At 42.0% G+C, this 16353-nt stretch overlaps 1 protein-coding gene across 1 annotated transcript in view; it reads right to left on the bottom strand.

The window, feature by feature from the left end:
* Positions 1–15033, bottom strand: part of LOC148035777 (alpha/beta-Hydrolases superfamily protein) — an 83784-nt gene extending 68751 nt beyond the window's left edge. Inside the window, exon 1 of the mRNA XM_087677792.1 lies at positions 14648–15033. Within this exon, the coding sequence (XP_087533918.1) occupies positions 14648–14959 (312 nt within the window). The 5' untranslated portion in view covers positions 14960–15033. The remainder of the gene's footprint in view (positions 1–14647) is intronic.
* Positions 15034–16353: the final 1320 nt, after the last annotated feature.

The following is a 16353-nucleotide window of genomic DNA, read 5'->3' as shown; positions in this document are numbered from 1 at the left end:
AGCACAAGAAAGATGATGAAAACAGCCACGAACCACAAACCACAATGTCCTCCTGAAGGGGTGTGAGGGTAGTGGAGAGGCTGGAGAGAAGAGGTGACAGAATAAATGAATCAGCCGTAAGGAATGAATGAGAGAGTGGCCTATAAATAGGCACAGTCAGTCTAGGATGGAGCCCCTTTTTGGGGCTACAAACCCTTAACACAAACCCTAAACGCAAAAACGCAGGTGAAGGGTGAAGGGTTTCTCAACACATATATCTTTGCATGGAAAAGTTATATGAATATTCCAGCATTGTTTTTGTGATATACTCAAGAAGATCTTTCGTATGAAAACGACATGTTAGCAAGATTGTAAACTCGTGTGAGTATGTGTGTGCCTGTTAGGCCCAGTCATATTTGCATCTATTTTAGGCATTTTGTTTGTGAGTATTTTATTGCCAGATTGGCATTTATGATGCCAATCAGCCAACATTAATGATGGTCAACCAGCATTTATTTGGGGCCTATTTTATGCCTATATATAGTGGGGCTCCTCATTCATCATCATCATCATTCACCAAGTGAACTTCCTGTTGGAGAGAGGAGCTGATGTCAATGCCCACATAGCCAATGACTCACTGTTGTACGCAATTGTCTTGTGTTTGGTATATAAGTTCCATTTCCCAATCATCCTTCTAATTTCTCTTCTTTGCAGTGTTCTTTCTTTGTTTCTCTTTTGTCTTGTGCTCAGTAGCTTATTTCAGTAATTGTCTATGCTTCCATTGCTGCATCCACTTCTAACACGGTATCAAATTGCAAGATCTAGATTCCTACTACTATTTTTCTGTTGATTACAAGTCCTAAATTTTCCATTTGCTGATCAAGCAACCTATTGCTGATCGTTTTCAGAGTATGTGAGGTCAATTGTTACCTGCATTTTCAGCCCAGCGCCCTATGTTTCAACCTATAATCGTCAATCTACTACATTAGTTGCTCAATCAGCTTACATTTTTGGTCTTTTGCCCTACTAAACACGGTTGGGCAACTGCTCCTACAAGCCGTTTTTACTGTTTCTGGCAGTTTTTGACTAAGTTTTCATCAATTTACACTTGTCGCCCTTCCTTTCTGATCAGATTTTTTGTTACATTACGTGTGAACTTTCCTTTTGTGAAGTCTTTGCTATTGGTTTGGCTATATTCTCTCTCTGTATACCTTCTATTCTCTATCTTCTCTTCTTATCCTCTCTATATGGTTCCTCAATACACTTCTACAGATGGTAAGTTACATGGACCTAACTATCTAACATGGAGTGTTGTCATGAAAGCTTGGTTTGTGCAGAAGCAATTATGATACATTGTTTGTGGAGCTATTCCATATCCTCTGCATCCATTTCCACTCCCTGCTGATTTTGATGAGGTCAATCATGGGAAAGTTGTGCTTACATGGGATATGGATGATGCACGTGCCTATTCTGATCTTCTTCAATCTATTTCTAAAGAAGTTCTACTAGCAGTTACCTCCTATAAGACATCTTCAGACATATGGTCGAAGCTTCAAATGTTGTACAAGGCACCTTCCACTATGTGCACAGTGACCCTTTATGGACAGTTTTAGCAGGTGACGTTTGAGCCTAAGAACAACATTCAATCATTTTTGCTCTGTATTACACAAGTACGAGACCAGCTTTGACACATACAATCTGCCCTTCCAAAGGCACATCTCGTGGGAACTACAAGCTCCTCCCAAAGTTTAATGGAGTGGCAAATTCTTTAAGGGCGCACACATCATCTACACATGTGAGCTTCACACAAATATCCTCAATGTTGCTTGAGCATGAGGCAACTTTGCATCTACAGGGGAGGCTTCTGTCTCACTATGGAGGTTCTAGTGAGGCTCCTACAGCTTTAGAGAGAGGCGACAAGAAGTCGTCGAAGGCCCAAATCATCTATACCTGTGAGCTTCACACATATGTCCTCAATGTTGCTTAAGCATGAGACATCTTTGCATCTATAGGGGAGGCTTCTTTCTCACTATGGAGGTTCTAATGAGGCTTCTACAGCTTCAGAGAGAGGCGACAAGAAGAAGTCAAAGGCCCAATGCTATCACTATGGTAAGAAGGGACACTTGCAGAAGAACTACAAGGAGTTAGCAGTCTCATGGAAGAAGAAGAAAAAGAAGAAAAAGAAGCAGCAAGATGCGGACTCCTCCGACGAGTTAACCTCTTTCTCAGACTTTTGACTCCGATCCTCTGGCCAAGGCAAGGTCCAAGGCGAGGATTGGATCCGCTTCTTCAAATCGAGGGAAGGGCTTAGTGGCCCCTTCCTCTACTACTTTCTAGTCCATGTGATACCATCATCCATCACGGCTCTCCAGTGTCAGAGAGAGTGTGAGAGGGTAGTGAGATGGGGTCAATGAACCTCATCTATATAGGTGCACAAGTTCCAGAGAGGAACATCCTTGACACATCAACTGAAGTCTAGCAGGTTCAAATCTTGGAGTTGGGATTGACATCCAAGTTCATGATGGGCTGGTATTTGACAAAGAGCAAGATTGACTCCTAGTCTTGTGCTCACACGAGGAGACACTCTAGCAGTTTGACCAAAGGTAGTAAAGCCATAGTCATAAATATTCAAAGGCATTTTCGGATAGGCCGGTCTTGTCAGAAGTGGTGCAGCAATGAAAGCGTAAACATAAGTTGTAATAAACTACTCAAACACAAGACAATAGAGAAAGGGAAAGAAAGAACACAATACAGATGAGAACTCGGATGTATGCTCCGGAAATGGAATCCATATATCAAACAAGAGGCTATCCCGTATAACAATGAGTCATTGGCTATGTGGGCACTGGCACCAGCTCCTCTCTTCACGGGACCTCCAAGTGGTGAACTGAACTGACAGAGGAGGAGGAGCCCAAAATATGTATAGGCATGAATAATGCCATAAAATATATCAAGTCAGTCAGCATTTAATGCTGGCCAACTGGCTGTAATAAATGCCACGATAGCATAAAATGCTACGCAATAAAAATGCCTAAAATAACTACATAAAGTACCCAATCATAATATATGCTCAGACTCACACATGAGCTGAGATACTCTGCTAGCACCCTCTCTCAGATCATGGGTGATCTGATACAATACAATGGTACAATGAGACTGAATTAGAAACCATACAACATAGAACCACCAAGTAGAACCATGGATACCCAAGTAATGGATGATCAAGCCACCACCAATGTGCCTCATAGAGAACTTGATGTCAATGTCAATCGTACCAGCTCCTGAAGATAGAGAAGATCATAGCAACTCTCAATGTATGTCAACGATGCCTTTGATGTAGCACACATGACCATCCTGTCACCAATGCCGCAGCGCATAAATGACCATGGATTCCCCTTCTTTGGCCAAACCGCCAAAGTGTCCCCTCATTTGAGCTCCAAACAAAAGCCACCCGCTCTCTATCAAAGAACTAGTCCATCATGAAGCTGGATGGCAATCCTAGCTCCAGGATTTGTAACTGCCAGGACTTTGGTCAATGCGTCACGGATGTCCCTCTCTGGATCCTGTGAATCTGTATAGAAATATAAATGAGGCACGGCTGTCCCATCTCACCACCCTCTCATACTCCCTCTGGCACTGCAAAATCATGAGGGATGACCTCATCACCACCACTAGAAAGCAACTAAGAAAGGGGCCACCAAGCCCTTCCCACTATCCGAAGAAGAGAATCCCTTTCACGCCTTAGACTTCGCCTTGGCCGGAGAATCTGAGTCGGAATCTGAGGCAAATGATGACTCGTCAGAGGAGTCCGCATCCCGCTTCGTCTTCTACTCCTTTTTCTTCCTGGAAGCCGCTAACTCTTTGCAGTCCTTCTGCAAGTGGCCCTTCTTGCCACAGTGGTAACATTGGGCCTTCGACTTCTTCATCTTCAAACCCCTCTCTGAAGCTGCAAGAGCCTCACCTAAACCTCCATAATGTGAGAGAAGCCGCTCTTATAGTCGCAGAGTCGCCTCATGCTCAGGCAGCATCGAGAACATATGAAGAGAACTGACAGGAGTCGTAGATGTCTGCGCCTGTAAAGCATTCGCTACTCCATCAAACTCCTAAGAAAGCTTGTAGAGTACTGTACCAACAAGATGTGCCTCTGATAGGGCAGACTGCATAATGTGAAGCTAGTCCTGGATTTGGATAACTCGAAGTAGGAATGATTGGATTATATCTTTGGTTTCAAACTTCAGTTGCTGGAGCTGGCCATAAAGATTAATGGCCCTCATAGTGAAAGGAGCCTCATACATCAACTGCAATTTCGACCATACATCTAAAGCTATCCTCCAGGAGGTGCCCACCGGTAGGACTTCTATGGAAATACACTGAAGTAAGACCGAATAAGCACAGGAATCATCCGAATCCCATGTAAGCACTGCTTCCTCATGGTTGTCTTCATCAAAATCAGTTGGAACAGGGCCACATACTATAACCGCTTCTGGATAAACCAGGCCTTCATCACCGCACTCCACGTGTAATAATCAGGGCCATGGAGCTTGTCATTAGGGGATGTGCGTGGAGGAGCCATCTATAGAGGATTTAGAAGAGAAGTAGAGAAAAAAATGTATTTGGAGAGAGAACGCAACCAAAACACAAGCACAAACTGCAAAAAACAAGAGGTCACATACTATATAACCCAAAATCTGACCAAAAGAAGACAAAAGCTGCTGCAAAAAATCAACAAATCAGTCAAAAACTGCCAAAAACAGCAAAAACGGCCTGAAGATACAATCGCCCAGCCAAGGAGGAGTTAGGAACACCAAAACGCAGGCTGAGAACTGCCACAAATAGGCTGAGAAACTGTCACAGCTGCTTGAAAACTGAAAACGCAAGCAGCACAGGAGCTGTAGACAACACGCAATGGCAAATCTGCAGAAAACACAGGTAAAACAGGGGAGCAGCAGTCACTTGATCAGCAAGGGTGAAAACAGTCCTGAAATCAGCAAGAAAACACAGCAGGAGCACGAATCCTAAAATCTGATACCATGTCAAAAGTGGTGCAATCAATGGAAGGGTAAACATAAGTTGTAATAAACTGTTGAAATGCAAGACAATAGAGAAAGGAAAAGAAAAAACACAATACAGATGAGAACTCAGATGTATGCTCAGGAAATGGAATCCATATATCAGACACGAGACTGTCGCATACAACAGTGAGTCACTGGCTGCGTGGGCATTGGCACCGGCTCCTCTCTCCACAGGACCTCCAAGTGGAGAATTGAACTAATTGAGGAGGAGGAGCCCAAAATATGTATAGGCATGAATAATGCCATAAAATATGTCAAGTCGGACAGCATTTAATGCTGGCCAATTGGAGGCAATAAATGCCACGATAGCATAAAATGCTACACAATAAAAATGCCTAAAATAACTACATAAAGTGCCCAGCCATGATATATACTCAGACTCACACATGAGCTGACATACTTTGCTAACATGTCTTGTATACTATTGTGAGACATTGCTAAAGGACATAGAGCAAGGAATGGTCGCAACGGCCCCCTGGAATGCCAAAATGCTGTTTCGAACCAAACAGTGAAATCCGTTTCAAATCGCATCCATATTGGATAGGACATTCCCTGTCATGTTCCTAACAAGGAACGCAATAGGGCACATTCCTTGCTACATTTCCTGTTAGAAATATGATAGGGAAAGCCACGTGGCACAAAACTTACCTTTTTAAGTGACCATTCAATTGCCCCTGTTTACCGCTTGCCGAATTGCACGTATATCTCCCACCAACATCACTTGCAGCGTGCCTATCTCTCACTCATGTGCTTGTCTTGGCTCTGCCCATAGCACCACATGAATTGATTGAAATATTAATTTGTCATTGTGGATTATATACATTGGCTTTAGTACTCCACATGAATTATGAATGAAAAATATTTTTTTACTTTTTTAATCCCGTTTCTGTTCCCGCATCCCCGTTTCCTAGGTTAGATGTCACTATCTTCGTCCCTGTTCCCCAATTCATGTTTCTATGACACAAAGGCATGCTATGATTCTTCTCTATTTTCAGGAGCTAGTACGATTGACATCGATATCAAGTTCTATCTGAGACACCTTGGTAGTGGCTTGATCACCCACATTGCTTGGGTATCCATGGTTCTACTCTAGTGGTTCTATGTTGTATGGTCTATAATAGATCATTCTCCTTTTATCATTGTATCAAATCACCCATGATCTGAGAGGGTATTAGCAAGACTATCAACTCATGTGTAAGTATGTGCATGCCTATTAGGGCTAGCCATATTTGCATCTAGATGAGAATGCACCAGGCCAAGTAGCTGCTCATGAAGATGATTTGCCAATACCTTTGCAAAGATCTTATAAAGGTGCCCATTAAGGATATTGATCTCCAATGCGCAAGTTTCAAAGGGAAGAGAACTTAAAAAATCAACTTAATGACCCCTTCTTTCCATGATAAAGGAAAGTTGCTTGAATCCCAAACCTACCCACACATTGTTGTGAGCAACTTGGCAAAAAGGGATGCATGACTTTCAAAGAATTCATTGGTAATACCACCCTAGCCAGGGCTTTTATCACGGGCCAACTCCAACACAACATCCATAACTTCATCCTCACAAATAGCAACATCCAAAGTGGCTTGCATATCATGTGAAACCTAATCTTTGACCAAGGCACAAAAGACTACATAGGCACAAGTAACCTGAGGGAAGCATATGCTTGCTGAGAACCCAAAAGATTTGCAAAGTAGTCCCAACACATACATACAATAAATTGGGGATCCGTAACCATGTGACCCTCTACATTCTGTAATCTCACCATATTCTATCGTGCATGGGATGGATGCAAAGCTCAGAAAATTTTATGAGACCGAGAAGAACTATCCCAAAGGCCATTTGTCGAATCCCAAAGCTTAGCCTACCAATAAGACTGCAGCTGAAAGTTTTGTATAAGTTCAACCAGCTTTGCTTATAACAAATATTACGGGAGAATCAAGCAATAGTAGATGAACCAAGCCCAAAATATCATTTGCAACATACAAACGTTGCCTTGTGAGCGAGGCATGGTAAAACCCACACCAATGCTACCTAGGCCAGTTCCTAGTCGAGATTCAGATGCTCTGCACATCACTACTATAGGGGTGCAAAGTAGGGGATATGTGTGTGTGTGTGTGTGTGTGTGTGTGTGTGTGTGTGTGTGAGACCACTCCAAGTTGCAAATGGCCTAGCCAATTTAATTATGGATGGGCACATTTAATTTTGGGTAGGGTCAAAATGGCTTAATTTAATTTTTAGGATTATTTAATTCTAAAAATTAATTTAATAGTTGGATAATGTTCAAAATTGGATTTAGAAGACTGCCACTTAGCAAAAATACCCATGCAAACTGAGAAAACGTTTTTGGGGCTTGGTCTCAGCCATTCAAATCAATTTTCAGCTGGAGGAGGAGAGAGAAAGCTGCCAGTCCATTTTTTGGCAAAAAACGGTAAATTACAACAGGTGACAGCTATCTAGAGCCATCAACAAGCAAGTCGTAGAAGAAGGCCCATCAAGGGTTAGCAACATCATCAGCTGGTTGGCGATAGCATTCTCGTGCTCCCAAGCTATAGGCGACTGCATTTATTCCTAGTTGAAACAATCACCAGGCAAGTTGGAGGTTTTCTCCGTGAGAAATTTCTGAATTTTCTCTCTTGCATTCTCTCACCTCCTTCAGTCCATTCTCAGGAGATCTCACCTTATCTCAGCCATTTGGAGCAAAGCTCAGTCAAATTTATGGTCGACAAAGGAGATTCTGTTGTAAACCCTAAATTTTTACAAAAAATAGGATTTAGCAACCACCTCAAGATCAGTGCCATTACTAGAAAGCATTGTACTGTGAATTCAGCACCTGAAATTTGTAAAACTATCAGGGAATTCAAATGCCAGCCCATCCATTGTGAATTTGGGGCAGCATTTGGCCTTTTGGGGTCCAATTAGAGCAAGTACTTGATGAAATTCAAAGGACAATTTGCCCAATTTGTGTGTTGATTGCATCTAGAGGCAAGGGGCTTTTGGATCAGCCAAGGAGATTGTGGAATCTCAGCTTGTACCTAGTCCATTAGTCATTAGTCAATAAAATTAAAGAAATACCGAAAGGGGCACCAATTTTGGGGCCAACATGGTGTCTACTATCCAAGAATATTAAGGTAAATTGTGCATTTTCAGTTCTTGTTTATTTATTGATTGTTGTAAGTAGATGCTTGATCAAGAATTAACACCCTATCTGAGAAGGAAGGCTAGTTTCAGTCCATTGGTGCTTCTTTTTCAAATTTTGTTTCTTTGTTTTGGATTGTTTGAACTTCTGCTTTCACACTCCTCCCTCTTCTCCTCCTCACCTCAGCCCTTATAAAAGGGCAGCCCCCTCCCCCCTATCTCACCATACAAATCACCCTGCATCTTCAATCTTCTTCAAGCCGCAATCTTCTTCAATCACCCTACTCCCTCTCCCTATCCCTCTTCCTCTCCCTTTCCCTCACCCCCCCCAAGTTCCTCCTATCCCTATCCCTATCCCTCTCCCCCTCTCTCCCTCTCCCTCTCTCACTTTCAAGTTCCATTCATACACATTATATCCTCTCCCTTTTCCGAATTCCTCTTCCTCTCCCTCTCCTCCTTTCTCCTCATTCTTTTCCACAATGCCTAGGCCTCTTCATGAAGCTTTTCATCTCTACACCACAAATCTTAAGAAGCCCATAGGCAAGTCGAATTGCTACCGTTGGACTTACAAGTTTTATGGGGAGACGATGACTAGTAGTATGAGGAGACCCATCATCCATTTGACCAAGGTGGGTGGTCAATGTGGCCATATTCTCAAATCCCTCAATCCGTGGCTAATGAAATCATAAAGAAGTACTCTTCCCTCTCTAATCAAAGCAGTCATGTGTCACCGAGTATAGCAAAGGCTCAAGAGGAGGTGGTCATCCTCAACATGGAAGTGGATACTTCTGAAACTCCTAATCCTAGTCCATGCACCTCAACGGCCTTGGACTCCGCCACCACCATCGAAAGCAAAAGGCCATGTAGACAAGCTTTGCTACAAGAACCTATGGGCGGTATGTCCAATCCTTTGTCTTTCCTCAAAGAAAGGCAAAGAAACGCAGAGATCAAGATTGCAAGCACTATCATTGAATGCAATCGCCCATTCCATTTGCTTCAAGTAGATAGGTGAAAAAGAATGGTCAAAGCTATTGCCGCAATTGGTCCATGTGAGGGATGGTATGGTATCACTTGCAATGACATGCAAACCAAGAAGCTCAACGAGGAGAGAGAGAGAGAATCAACAAATCTCTCGAGCCCATGCATGCTAGATAGGCAAAGTATGGTTACACCATAATTTCCTATAGATGGAGTCCTAGAAAAAACGGCATATCATCAACATCCTTGTTTCTTCACCTTTTGGCACCTTTTTCTTGTTGCAAGATGTTGATGTGGACCAAAGAGGATGAAGAACAACAAGGTCTTTCATATACACACAATTCCGACAAGCTATTGTTGATGTAATCTTCAAAATCAAAATTTGAATGGAAGTTTATAGTTCACAAAGAAGGTAAAGGTCTTGGCTATCTTTCACATCTCGGTAATGTGGAGCTAAAGAAGCCCTCCAAGTCCCATTTTGCCGTCATTCCGTTGCTTTTACAGTGACTATATGAAGTGCAAAATAAAATTCAACAAATCATGGTCTCAGAGGAGTTCAAGGCATGACTACAAGAGGAGCCACTCTCAAGTGTAGACGAGGAAAAAGCTATTCAAAGGCTTTCCATGAGAGAGGTATTTTGGCACAATGTATGAGCATTGGTCATAGCAATTACCCCCCTCACATAGGGTGTTACACATGACTAACATGGAGGGCACCACCTTGGGACTGTAGGCCATGTCATGGGCTACGCATTAATGCCCTTTGATCCATGATCCACGCTCCCTGAGCATTTAAGCTATCAATAAGTGCAATTGTTGCCCCTGGTGTCACTTAGTGCAAACACTAGGATTAGGGTTTATTTCAGGGCTTCCTATGACAGTTAAGCCCTTAGGGTTTCATATTTTACTATTTAAAGATACTTCGTAGCTCATTTTGCACAAGTGTAGCGTTATTCAGCATGATCACCTAGAGCGTTGCACTCTCTCTCACTCATTAATTCATTACTTCTCATTCGTAATCGAGTATTGTTATGCATCAATTAATTATTTCATTCTCATTTATTTTCCATTAAATTAGTCGCACAATCACTCCACACTTGGGCCAATAGTAGTATCAAAGCAAAGTTTCTTCATCGCCCTCACCATCGCTGGCAACCATTTTCTCTCAGCCATTGCCATTGAGCACCACACCTCAACTAGTTGCTATCTAGATCCATTGCCCTTGCGCCAGCTCTAGTCTTCTTGGCGATTGCACTCCGTGCTATCGACCCCGCCCAGACTTGCCCATTGTCCAGTGTGTACTCAAACTGCCTGCAGGTTGCAGCCTTGTTATCGCATTGGCCACCATGTTAGAAAGTCACACTAGACAACTTCTGCCTTGGTCCTCTCGTTGTGATCCGCGGTGGCCCTATCTACTTGCTCTATACGCGGCTCATAGTTGCATGTCATCATATTTGCCTTTGGAAACGCCACCTCTAAAGTGACATTGGTCATACCTTTGCCTGCTTTGTCACTACGGTCCTATCCCTCCTGCATAGCCGACGGTCTCCAATCACACACCTGCTGCCTTTTTCTTTATTTTTTGGGATTTTGCTATTTTTCCTAGATCAGTCCGCCCATCTCATGGAGGGGGGTTTGTACATCTCATGGGCTATGCATTGATGCCCTTTGATCCATGATCCGAGCTCCTCAGGCATTTAAAATGTCATTAAATGAAATTGTTGCCCCTAGTGTCCTGGCACTAGCGTCCTGGTACTAAGTGACACTAGGGTTAGGGTTTTCTATGATGGTTAAGCCATTGGGGTTTCATATTTTATTATTTAAAGACACTTTGTGCCTTATTTTGCACAAGTGTGGCATTATTTAGAGTGATCACATAGAGCATTGTACTCTCTCTCACTCATGAATTCATTACTTCTCATTCATGATCAAGTATTGTTGTACATCGATTAATTCTTTCATTCTTATTTATTTTCCATTAAATTAATCGCACAATTACTCCACACCTGGGCCAATAGAGCTTCTTATATATTATGTGCAAGAGGCCATTGAGGAAATCAAGACGTATAGAGTTCTTGATGTCAAGGATCTGAGGTAACTGCTTTAAGTTTTATACAAGTCGACTAACTGGCTTAAGTTTTAAATTTGAAAGGCTAAATGTAATGTTTTTTTTTTTAAATGTTGTGTTGATATATCGAGTGCCATGCCAAGGTGTGATGACATCCTTTACTTGGTTAAGAAAGATGAAAATGGACGAGACAACCCCATCCACAATCTTGCTACCCTCTTGCATCTTGCCTATAAATCTCCATTTGTTTTCATCATTCATGGATCAGGAGTTGGCAACCAATAGAGATGCCCACCTCCTAAACGCATTGGATGAGGACCAACACACAACATTACTACAAGAAATCAACAACTATAGTAGTAACCAAAGAGAAACTACTTAAGCCATCACTCTATGTTGAAAGCGGCTCTCTTTGGTCAAGCCTCTAGAAAATCTTTTGCATATTAAGTATGCAATGTCCAAAAATTTGCCCTTAGACTACTTGCATAGGTGAGTTGGACTTTTGAAGTTTGAAATTTGCAATTTAAACTTATAAGTTGTCACCAAGAGGCCAGAACCTTAAGAGTTTATAATCTTTAATTGCTATATCAAGCTTGAACATTAAATATCATTTTAATTTTGTGCCCAGAGTTGGATTTCTACAAACCATACATGAGATGCCTATGGCCAAAAAGGCAAACCCTACATTAAAAACTTAATTGTCCGACATTTTTCACTGTTAAATTTAAATCTTCATATGCAAGTGGCAATAGTCAACTTATCATTTTGCTCCAATTAGATGAATGTGGATGCGTTGAAGTTAAGCGGGGCTACCCTGAAGAGTGTCAACAAAGAGCAAAATGAGAAGTACAAGGCCATCTTCAACGATCTCTACATGGAGCTCGAGGAGATTGATCGGTAACTCCCACGCACCCATCAGGGGCGTTGAGTTGTTGCTTAAGTTGCGAGCACTAAGACCACTACTACACCAACCATCAGGATTTACGTGAGGCAAGGCTCAAGGAGCTTCTCTACTACACATGCAGTTGCTACAGAGAATGCTCCAGTTAGAGAGCCTGAGTGTGATGCTGATGGAAACGTCATCAGTGATGGGGACTTTGGTGAGTTGTCTGAGGCCTCTTCTAGTGAGGGCAGCTCTTCACCTTCTGATGTATTTGGGCCTGATTATGAATCCTCATGAGTGATGAGTCATTTTGTATATTGTCATTCAGGGTCTTTTTATGAGCATTGAGTGATAGCATGTGCTATGGCAAATTCCATTTTGTATTCTTTTTCTCTCACTCAATCAAACATGTTACGGTTTACCTGATTCTAGTTTTTTTAACTCTTACATGGCCTTACAATCATTGACTAAATGCAAATTCATGGAAACTTTGTGATTTCCATGATTTATCTTTCAATTACATAGTTTGCATATATGTAGGCTGATTTTATATATAATTTTATATGTATTATTTTAATGAACGTACGAAACAACATATTTTCTTCTTAAATTTTTTATTTACATTCTATACCGTACATATTTGCGTACTGAATGTATCATACAAAACATACAAAACCACCCTAACATAGCAAATATGAGAAATAAAAAAACCTCTTTAATTCCAAACACGTTGATACAAAGATAGCTCTCTCCACCCATGCACTTCCATTGTAAATCTTAGATAGCAATCTAAACAAATGATAGGGGAAAAGCTCAAGGCTAGTTGGAAGAACTTTGACTAGATAAAAGATAGATTGATGATGGCTTTAAAGGGGTCTTCTGTTTATAGCCCGCGAAGGGGATCAAGTCAACTTGTCCAACGTACCGTACTATGAACCTTCCCTAGTCGGCCAAGGAATATTGCCTTTACCATTGGGTTGGGCCCTATCTAACACCAAAACATCTCTAAGGTGGCTCAAATGAATGATACAATTTTAGTCTTGTCCACATTATCGAGAGGAAAGTAAAACTGCACATTGACATCAGTGTGGACTGCACAATCCAGTGCATTTTTAACCAACTCCCAAAAAGGAGGAGATTTCAGACAAGTATCCTTCGACTTCAAGAAGTATCATGACTAGACAATTGATGTGTCATGTATAAACGAGCTAAATGGAAGGCAGAGGACACTATGACCTATAAATAAATCAACATGCAGCTCTGTTTATGTTTCAGTGCTAGATAAATTTGAGCGTAATTGAATTATGAAGCAACGGGGTAACTAGTTGGTTGGTACCACAGCCCACATTCTTTTGGACTACTAATGTCAACTAACAGTTAATGTGAATTTAGCCATAAATAATCTCTCAACCGACCCTGACAGCCCCGTTAGGCCTGCCCAGCAGCTTAGTTCCCTCTACCACAATGGAAGGCCAGGTGTATCCCTTGGCAGATGATCTATCAATGTAATACGTGTGTTCCACGACAGACATGTATGCATAGTGTGTTCCAACACGAGTATGCACGCCTGCATGATGCAATGCAGCATGGTCCCCGACAGCCCCGTTAGGCCTCCCCAGCAGCTTAGTTCCCTCTACCACTATGGAAAGCCAGGTGTATCCCTTGGCAGATGATCTATCAATGTAATATGTGTGTTCCTCTACCACTATGGAAGGCCAGGTGTATCCCTTGGCAGATGATCTATCAATGTAATACGTGTGTTCCACAACAGGCATGTATGCATAGTGTGTTCCAACACGAGTATGCACAGCTGCGTGATGCAATGCAACATGGTCCCCGACAGCCCCATTAGGCCTGCCCAGCAGCTTAGTTCCCTCTACCACTATGGAAGGCCAGGTGTATCCCTAGGCAGATGATCTATTGATGTATTACGTGTGTTCCGCGACAGGCATGTATGCATAGTGTGTTCCAACACGAGTATGCACACCTGTGTGATGCAATGCAGCATGGTATGAGAGGTTGCAACCATGGGCCACAAGCTCAAGGCCTGAGTGCATCAGAGACACGTCCATTGGCCCCTGACTGGTATTGAGAGGTATTCTTGATGATCAACTAGCTAGATCGTGCAGAGGCTACCAGCAATCCTTTAGACATTGATGGCCTGGATCATGAAGGCTATGGACACTCTAGTACCCTTAAACAGTGTTTTTTTCTGCAACTGACCTATATCCACCAGCACTTTGATTCCCTTGAACATTGCTAACCTGGATCATACAGGCTATCAACACTGTAGTGCCCTTAAACAGTGCATTCTTCTGCAATTGACCTATATCCAGCTGAGCTAACTTGAGGTAAAGTAATGCTAAGTAAGAAGGTTTTGTACGAATCGAGAATTGGTGAATAGAAGTTCAGATTAGCGAAGCTTCATTCGCGGGAGCCAGACGCATTAATCTTAAACCCAGGGCAGAGCTGTTTAGGAGATTTGTCAGCAAAAGGAGATCAAATGGCAGTCTGCAGGGGGAAGCGCCAAACCTGGGGAGGATCGGGTCCGTATCGAAACAAGGTGCCTTTGAGCTGCGTCCCGCGAGCCATGGATGGCAAGCTCGAATGCGGACGTACTACTGAGCTGCGCATGACTGAGCTGGAAGAAGAGGATGATGAAGATGAAGATGGCGATGGCGATGGCGATGGTGGTGATGAGAGAGAGGAGACATCAAGAAGCGAGCATGCGATCGAGGGCCCGGCGGAGAGAGCCCATGGAACATGACAGCTCAGTGGAGGACTGTTAGGCCTCCTGGGCAGTGATGAAGGATTCAGAGTAAGAAAATGCACAGCCTCGCGCATTGCCCTATGCGCCAAAACATTCTCCTTAGCAAATTTTTAAAATCTCTAAGACTCTCTCTCTCTCTCTCTCAAACATGGTGAAAGAGCCAATAACGATGTGTGTTCCATGTAGAGGCGCCACTTGTGGAACTTGCAAAGAAATTGTAGCTTGACCTTCACAATCAAGATGAAGTTTCTAAAAATATAGGGAATCTCATGTGTTACATCAATATTCACCATAGAAACAAATATGAGCTCATGCTAATTAAAATTTTGTAATCAAAATATAGCTCTCTCCCATATGGGCCTAAAGGGTGGGCCAATCCACGCTAGCACTATGTGTGGGTGTTATGATGACTGAGTTCAATTCCCAAGGACAAACCAGTCTTCAATTGCCTCATCCATATGGGGAGTTTTGGCACCTTAAAAACCTTAAAAACCAATCTCATTTTCAAAAAATATAATATAGCTTACTTATTTTCTTTAACAAAAATAAAGCCACCCAATTTAGAACAATGGTGTACCAATTTCAAATGATTAGAGGCAATAGTAAAACAACGTTTTGAACCCTCAACACTCCAATTCAAAGGCACAAGGACATGTTAGATGAACGATTCATCCATCTCAATTGTGTGTTGTAAATATCAATGAAACATTTCTACTTTGGCCCAAGTAAGTGCCAAAGAAGTGTACCATTATCAGGGGCCATTCTTTGATCGGCCCCTTCACCCTAAAGGAGAGGTCTTCGTATCTCTAAAGAGGCTTCATAAGAAATGTTCAATGTTTAGGGTGATACATAAGCTTCTAAGTAAGCATAATTGCATCCTCGGTTTTGAATGATCTCTAATATACAATTTTGTGGATGTTGCATTTTATCATAATATTATACCTTTTGCATTTTAAAAAAGGTGGTTTCAATAGCAAATCATGTTCCACCCCCAAGAAGTTTGTGCTTAAAACATTACTAAGTGTCCTTAACTTGCATCCATGTTTCACATAGGCTTGGCAAAGTCTAGCCTAATTTACACTTAGCCTAGCCTAGCTTACACATAGCCAAGCTTAAAAGATGATGTGGCTAGTATTGATAACATGGTAGATAGTTGATGATGAAGCACATCCTATGGCTTGCAAATCAAGCCTAGTTCTTTCATATTCTTTGATTTGACTTAGAAAAGCCTTAACCTATCTTACACTTAGTGTGTGGTTATAGTTAGCTTACACATAGCCAATTCTTACACATAGCTTGTGCTCTCTCTCTCTCTCTCTCTCTCTCTCTCTCTCTCTCTCTCTCTCTCTCTCTCTCTCTCTCTCTCTCTCTCTCTCTCTCTCTCTCTCTCTCTCTCTCTCTCATCATATAATATTTTATATGCATGTAAAGTTACTTGTTTTGCACTTATAATTAGCATATTATCATG

Source organism: Lygodium microphyllum, chromosome 5 (genome assembly GCF_053477565.2).
Source record: "Lygodium microphyllum isolate KBCC chromosome 5, Lygodium_microphyllum_v1.1.10, whole genome shotgun sequence".
NCBI lineage: Eukaryota > Viridiplantae > Streptophyta > Polypodiopsida > Schizaeales > Lygodiaceae > Lygodium > Lygodium microphyllum.
This window is presented reverse-complemented; position numbering and strand designations above follow the sequence as displayed.